At 38.9% G+C, this 8,054-nt stretch overlaps 1 protein-coding gene across 1 annotated transcript; it reads left to right on the forward strand.

Moving 5' to 3' along the window:
• The first annotated feature begins 2,939 nt into the window (after window positions 1-2,939).
• On the forward strand, window positions 2,940-3,782 carry LOC129509779 (SIN3-HDAC complex-associated factor-like). Its single transcript, XM_055325619.1, has one exon. It carries the CDS (start codon window positions 2,992-2,994, stop codon window positions 3,655-3,657), a length of 666 nt encoding a protein of 221 aa, XP_055181594.1. The 5' UTR covers window positions 2,940-2,991; the 3' UTR covers window positions 3,658-3,782.
• The last annotated feature ends 4,272 nt before the right edge of the window (window positions 3,783-8,054 follow it).

Consider the following 8,054-nt stretch of genomic DNA (forward strand, 5'->3'; position numbering starts at 1 on the left):
CAGAAAAATTGTTGCCAACACCAATGTCAAGGGGTTTTTCCCCTATGTTTTCTTTTAGGAGTTTTACAGTTTCAGGTCACATGTTTAAATCTTTCATATATTTTGAGTTAACTTGCAAGTGGGGTAAGATAGAAGTCCGATTTTACTCCTCTGCATGTGATTATCCAGGTTTCCCAACACCATTTCTTGAAGAGATTATCTTTTTTCCACTGAGTATTCTTGGGGCTCTTGTCAAATATTGGTTGACCACAGATGTGAAGGTTTATTTCTGGGCTCTCAATTATGTTCTGTTGGTCTATGTATCTATGCCAGTATCATATTGTTTTGATTATGATAGATTTGTAGTATGGTTTGAAATCAGGAAGAGTAGCCTTGTTCTTCTTCTTCTTTTTAAAAGATTTACTTATTTATTTGAGAGAGAGAGAGAGAGAGAGAGAGGGAAAGTGCATGATTTGGGAGAGAGGCAGAGGGAGAGAATCCCAAGCAGACTCCCTGTGGAATGCAGATCCCGATGAGGGGCTTGATGTCAGGACCCATGAGAACATGACCTGAACCCAAACCAAGAGCTGAATACTCAACCAACTGAGCCACCCAGGTATCCCTCTTCTTTCTTAGGATTGCTTTGGTTATTTGGAGTCTTTTGTGGTTTATATGAATTTTAGGATTTATTTTTCTGTTTCTGTGAAAAATCCCTTTAGAATTTTGATAAAGATTATATTAAATCTATAGATGGCCTTGGATAGTATGGAAATTTTAACAAGATTAATTATTCCAATCCATGGGACACTTAGGACACATTCCCATTTATTTGTGTCTTCAATTTCTTTCATCAAAGTCTTAAAATTTTCAGTGTACAGAGTGACTCCTTCATCTCCTTGGTTAAATTTATTCCTGAGTATTTTATTGTTTTTGATATTATCGTGAATGGAGTAATTTTCTTTATTTTTCAGGTATTTTAGTGTTAGTATTTAGAAATGCAGCTGAAGGGCACCTGGGTGGCTCAGTCGTTAAGCTCCTGACTTTGGTTCAGGTCATGATCCTGGGACTGGGCTTCATGTCTGGCTCTGTGCTCAGTGGGGAGTCTGCTTGTCCCTCTCCCTCTGCTCCTCCACCTGCTTGTGCTTTCTCTCAAATAAATAAATGAAATCTTTAAAAAAAAGAAAAAAAAAGAAATGAAACTGATTTCTGTATGTTGATTTTGTATCCAGCTACTCTACTGAATTTCTTGATTAGTTCTTTTTTAAAAAAGATTTGTTTTAGAAGAAAGTGCATGCACAGCGGGGAGGGGCAGAGGGAGAAGGAGAGAGAGATTCTTAAGCAGACTCTCCACTAAGTGTGCAGCTCTATCCCACAACCCTGAGATCATGACCTGAGTTGGAGTCAAGAATTAGATGCTTAATAGACTGAGCCAACTAGGTACCCCTGAATTGGTTGATTAGTTCTAACAGTTTTTTTGTGGAGCCTTTAGGATTTCTTATATATAACATCTATAATATATATAACATATGCTATATCTATAAAGACAATTTTACTTCCTTTCCAATTTGTATATCTTTTTTTCCCTTGCCTAATTGCTCTGGCTAACACTTCCAGTATATGTTGACTAGGAGTGGTGAAAGGGGGTACCCTTGTTTTGTTCCTGATTTAGAGGAAAAGCTTTTAACCTTTCACCATTAAATACAGTGTCAGTTGTTGGCTTGTCATGTATGCTGACATATGTTCCTTCCATGCCCAATTTATTGAGAGTTTTTATCATGAAAGGATGTTGTATTTTGTCAAATGCTTTTTCTACATCTATTGAGATGATGACAGCGTTCTTTTTTTTTTTAAGATTTAATTTATTTATTCATGAGAAACACAGAGAGAGAGGCAGAGACATAGGCAGAGGGAGAACCAGGCCCCCCAGGGGGAGCCTGATGTGGGACTCAATCCCAGGACCCTGGGATCATGCCCTGAGCCAAAGGCAGATGCTCAACCACTGAGCCACCCCGGTGCCTCAGTATATGGTACTTTTAATGTGCTGTAGAATTTGATTTGCTAATATTTTAAGAGATAAAATTAAGAGATATTTGCTAATATGTAAGAGAATTTTTGCATTCATATTGATCAGAGATATTGGCCTGTTGTTTTCTTTCTTTACCATCCCTTATCTGGTTTTGGTATTGGGGTAGTGCTAGCCTCTTAAAATGAGTTTGGAAGTAAGTGTTCCAGGCAGCCCTGGTGGCTCAGCGGTTTAGTACCGCCTTCAGCCCAGGGCCTGATCCTGGAGACCAGGGATCGCTGCACGGAGCCTGCTTCTCCCTCTGCCTGTGTCTCTGCCTCTCTCTCTCTCTGTGTCTCCCATGAATGAATAAATAAAATCTTAAAAAAACAAAAAGGGAAGTAAGTGCTCCTTTCTCTTTAATTTTTTGGAAGTTCAATGAGTATTGGCATTAATTATTCTTTAAATGCTTAGTAGAATTCTCCAGTGAAGCTATCTGGCCCTTGGCTTTCTTTTTTTGGAAATTTTAAATTACTGATTCAATCTCCTTACCCATTGTTGATCTGTTCAGATTTTCTATTTTTTTTGTAATTAAGTCTTGGTAAATTGTATATTTCTAGAAATTTATCCATTTCTTCTAGATTGTCCACTTGTTTTGGTGTTCTCTTAACATTGTCTCTCATGATCCTTTGTGTTTCTGTGACATCAGACACATAATATCACACAGATATCTCCTCTTTCATTACTGATTTCATTTATGAGTCTTCTCTCTTAGTCTAGCTAAAACTTTGTCAATTTAGTTTATCTTGTCAGAGGGAAAGCGGAATCTACACCTTCCCGGCCAGCGGTAGCAACTGCAGAACTGCAGGAGACAATCTTTCTAGACAAGGCAGTTGAGGAGGAGGGAGCAATTGGAGGGGGGGGGGTTGGCTTGGCATGCACTCCGCACCTCGGGAACATTATTGCGCGTGGAACGGCTGCCTTGGGGAGACTATTGCCCAGAAGAAAAGATGTTTGGTTTTCACAAGCCAAAGATGTACCGAAGTATAGAGGGCTGCTGTATTTGCAGAGCGAAGTCCTCCAGTTCTCGATTCACTGACAGTAAACGCTATGAAAAGGACTTCCAGAGCTGTTTTGAGTTGCATGAAACTCGTTCAGGAGACCTCTGTAATGCCTGTGTCCTGCTTGTGAAAAGATGGAAGAAGTTGCCAGCAGGATTAAAAAAAAACTGGAATCATGTGGTAGATGCAAGGGCAGGACCCAGTCTGAAGACTACTTTGAAACCAAAGAAAGCGAAAACTCTATCTGGAAACAGGATAAAAAGCAACCAGATCAGTAAACTACAGAAGGAATTTAAACATCACAATTCTGACGCTCATAGTACCACCTCAAGTGCCTCCCCAGCTCAATCTCCTTGTTATAGTAACCAGTCAGATGATGGCTCAGACACAGAGATGGCCTCTGGCTCTAACAGAACACCGGTTTTTTCCTTTTTAGATCTCACATACTGGAAAAGACAGAAAATATGTTGTGGAATTATCTATAAAGGCCGTTTTGAGGAAGTCCTCATTGACACACATCTATTCAAGCCTTGCTGCAGCAACAAGAAAGCAGCTGCTGAGAAGCTGGAGGAGCAGGGGCCAGAGCCTCTGCCCATCTCCACTCAGGAGTGGTGACTGAGGTTTAGGTAGAAGGGGAACAAAAATGATTTAAATTTTGGAAAGAAAACAAAGCAACAAAACCCTCCTATTTTTAACTTGGATACATGCTATTCTGCCAAAAGACAATTTCTAGAATAGTTTTGAATGAGTTATTTCTTCTCCAGTTCCATAAATTCAGAAGCCAGTGTCTAGCTTACTGAAAGAAAAAAAAGAAGTGTACATAATATTTAAGATGCTGAGTATTTCATAGGAAAGCTGAATGCTGCTGTAAAGTGCTCTTTAAGTCTTTTTTTTTTTAATCCCCTTCTAATGAATGAAACTAGGGGAATTTCAGGGGACAGAGATGGGACTTGTTGTATGATAAACGTATGTAGTTTTAGTCTTTCTATATTGAGAAGCAGTGGTTGGGGCATTTTTTAAGACGGCTATCCTTGTTTTCCTTCATGATAATAAATTTGTCATAACTCAGTAACATGGACTTGCCCCTAGAGGTAGTTGTTAATAATTCTGAAAAAATAAGGTCTTGCCAAGGTTCTGATGATTCAAACCTGTACTACTGAATATGAAGCAGGACAGACTAAGCTCTGGCGCAAATACCTTGAAGGAGTAATCTCTAAATACACAGAGAGGTAACCTGACTGTATATGTTGCATCCTATGTCACCTCCATATTGATATTTGATAAAAGATTTTTATCTATATTGAAACTTCTAAAGCAGAGTCAAATCTTTGGGGAAATGTCAAGTTTTAGGATGAGCAGTCCTAGATGAATAGTACCAAAGCATTACCACCTGGTAGAGATCACATTCTGTTAAAAAGGTTAAATTATCTTAAAAAAATGTGCAAGTCTTCAGGATGGCACACACAAAAAAACCAAGGTTAATGCTTCTTGGAGGGCTTGCCTAGTGTGTAAATAATTGACTTTTGTTTGTGTTACATGACTGGTGACTTCATCAAAAATCTGCACAATTCAGTTTTAGCTCTGGATTACTTCAGTTGACCTTTGTGAAGGTTTTATCTGTGTAGAGTGGTTGTTTGACTTGTTTTACCCTATTAGGGTTTTGGGTGTTTGTTTGTTTGTTTTCACATATTAAAGTAAAATTCTACTAAAAAAATAAATTAGTTTATCTTTTCAAAAAGCCGGCTTAGTTTTGTTGATCTTTTAAAAACTGTTTTTCTGGTCTCTATTTCCTTTATTTCTATTCTAATCTTTGTTATTTCCTTCTTTCTATAGCTTTGAGCTTAGGTTTTTTTCCCCCTAGTTTTTTGAAGTGTAAAGTTAGGTTGTTTGAGATCTTTCTTTTTTCTTAGTGAAGGCATTTATCACTAGAAACTTTCCTCTTCAAACTGCTTTTGATGCATCCCACAAGTTTTGGTAATTGTGTTTCCATTTTCATTTGTTTCAAGTTATTTTTTATTTCTTTTTTGTTTGAAGTATACTCCCACTACTCTGTTGGGAGGCTCTGCTAAGCCGCAAGAAAAGGGGCATGAATGTATTCTTCTACTGCTAGGAAGCCATGCTCAAGAAGGGAATAAATAATTGTGAGCAAAGAATATAATCTATATTTGTGTCCATCTCTTGAGCTTGGAGCAATGGCTTGCACATAATACATGCACAGTAAATACTTGTTGGATGAATAAATGAATATATTTTCTTTTTTGTTTGGCTACAAGAATGGGTCGAAGTAGTGGTTGTAAACTCAACTGCCCGTAAAGTCCAAACATTCAAAGAGGGGGAGGGGAGATTGTGGTAATTTGTGACTTGTTGCCCTATTAATATGTGTCAGGATAAGGTCTCACTTCCATGGGTAAGGGACAGGGTCCCCCTGGAAAGGGTGGTCTTCTGGGGTTAATCATTGGGGAAGAGGCAAGTTCTCGACAGACAAAAAAAAAAAAAAGGAGGGGAGACAGTGGCAGTTTAGAAAGGCATATTCCATCCAAGGATTTCAGCCAGTTGTGGACATGAAGGAATGAAGACCCAACAAAGCCAGAAATCTTTATTTCTTTTACTATTAAGTTAGTAACAGAGCTGAGGGATAGCCTGGTGAGGCACATTCCTTCCTCATAAGAGACTGAAGTGACACAACCACAAGCCAAAGAACACCTGGAGCCAGCAGAACCTGGAAGATAAGAAAGGAATCTTCAAGCAGACTCCTCACTGAGCACAGAGCCCAACATGGGACTCAGTCTTATGACCCTGAGATCATGACCTGAGCTGAAACCAGGAGTTAGTTGCTTAACTGACTGGGGCACCCAGGTGCCTCCATATATGGGCCTTTCTTATATTGAGGTATGAACCTACTTTGTTAAGGGCTTTAATTGTGAATGGATGTTGCACTTTGTCAAATCCTTTTTCTGCATCTACTGAAATGATCATATGATTTTTATCTTTTATCAGTGTGATGTATCACATTGATTTGCAAATATTGAACTACCCCTGAATCCTGGGAATAAATCCCATTTGAACGTGGTGAATGATTTTTTAAATGTATTATTGGATTCTGTTTGTATTTTGTTGAGGATTTTTACATTTGTTCACCAGAGATATTGGTCTATAGTGCTCTCTCTCTCTCTCTCTCTCTCTTGGTGATGTCTTTATCTGTTTTTGGTATCAGAGTGATGCTGGCCTTATAGAATGAGTTTGGAGTTTTTCCTTCTATTTTTGGAATAGTTTGAGTAGAATGAGTATTTTTATTTATTTATTTTTATTTATTTATGATAGGCATAGAAAGAGAGAGAGGGGCAGAGACACAAGAGGAGGGAGAAGCAGGCTCCATGCCGGGAACCCCATGCGGAACTCGATCCCGGGACTCCAGGATTGTGCCCTGGACCAAAGGCAGGCACTAAACCGCTGAGCCACCCAGGGATCCCCAGAATGGGTATTTTTTTTTAAAAAATATTTATTTATTCATGAGAGACACACAGAGAGAGGCAGAAACATAGGCAGAGGGAGAAGCAGGCTCCCTGCAGGGAGCCTGATGCGGGACTTCATCCCAGGACCTAGGGATCACAACCTGAGCCCAAGGCAGACACTCAACCACTGAGCCAGTAAATCAATCTGTTCAAATTTTTTATTTCTTCCTGCTTCAGTTTTGATAGGCTATGTTTCTCGGAATTTATCCATTTCTTCTAGGTTGTCTAATTTTTTGGCATATAGTTTTTCAGAATATTCTTACAATTGCTTGTATTTCTGTGGTGTTGGTTGTTATTTCTCTTTCATTTTTGACTTTGCTGCTTTGTGTCCTCTCCCCCTCCCATCCCCCCCCTCTCTCTTTTAATGAGTCTGGTTAGAGGTTTATCAGTTTTGTTGATCCTTTCTCCCTCCCTCTCTTTCTCTCTTCCTTCATTCATTAAGTAGGCTCCACGATGCAGGGCTTGAATTCATGAACCTGATACCAAGATGCAAGGTGAGATCAAGAGTTGAACACTTAAATGACTGAGCCACCCAGGTGCCCCTTGTTGATCTTTTCAAAGAAACAGCTCCTGGTTTCATTGATCGATTGGTTTTTAGTTTCTATATCATTTATTTCTGCTCTAATCTTTATTATTTCTATCCTTCTGCTGGCTTGGGGTTTCATTTGTTATTCTTTTTCTAGCTACTTTAGGTGCAAGATTAGGTTGTTCATTTGAGATTTTTCTGGTTTCTTGAGTTAGGCCTGTATTGCTATAACCTTCCTTCTTAGAACTATTTTTGCTGCATCCGAACGTTTTGGACCATTGTGTTTTTATTTTCATTTGTTTCCATGTACTTTTTGATTTCTTAGCTGACCCATTCATTGTTTTTTTTTAAGATTTTTATTTATTTATTCATGAGAGACATAGAGAGAGAGAGGCAGAGACATAGGCAGAGAGAGAAGAAGGCTCCACGCAGGAAGCCTGATGTGGGACTCCATCCCAGGACCCTGGGACCGCACCCTGAGACAAAGGTGGACACTCAACTGCTGAGCCACCCAGGCGTCCCCCTGTTCATTGTTTAGTAGCGTGTTATTCAACCTCTGTATATTTGTGGTCTTTCCAGTTTTTTTCTTGTGGTTAACTTCTAGTTTCAGAGCTTTGGGGTCAGAAAAGTTGCATGGTATGACTTCGATCTTTTTGAATTTGTTGAAGCTTGTTTTGTGGCATAATATGTTATCTATTCTGGCTAATGTTTCATGTACACTTGAAAAAAATGTATATTCCGCTGTTTTAGGATGGAATATTCTGAATATATCTGTTAAATCCATCTATTCCAGTGTCATTCAAAGCCACTGTTTCTTTGTTGATTTTCTGTTTGGATGATCTGTCTATTGATCAAGTGGGGTGTTAAAAGTTCCCTACTATTTTTAAAAATACTTATTTATTTATTTTAAAGAATAAGAGAGCATGGGGCAGGGAGGGGCAGAGGGAGAGAGAGAATCTCAAGCAGACTCCTTG

Source organism: Nyctereutes procyonoides, unplaced genomic scaffold (assembly GCF_905146905.1).
Source record: "Nyctereutes procyonoides isolate TBG_1078 unplaced genomic scaffold, NYPRO_anot_genome, whole genome shotgun sequence".
Classification (NCBI taxonomy): domain Eukaryota; kingdom Metazoa; phylum Chordata; class Mammalia; order Carnivora; family Canidae; genus Nyctereutes; species Nyctereutes procyonoides.

Excerpts from the sequence above, each read along its gene's own strand:
- LOC129509779 (XM_055325619.1), top strand. The coding sequence starts at position 2,992 with ATGTTTGGTTTTCACAAGCCAAAGATGTACCGAAGTATAGAGGGCTGC.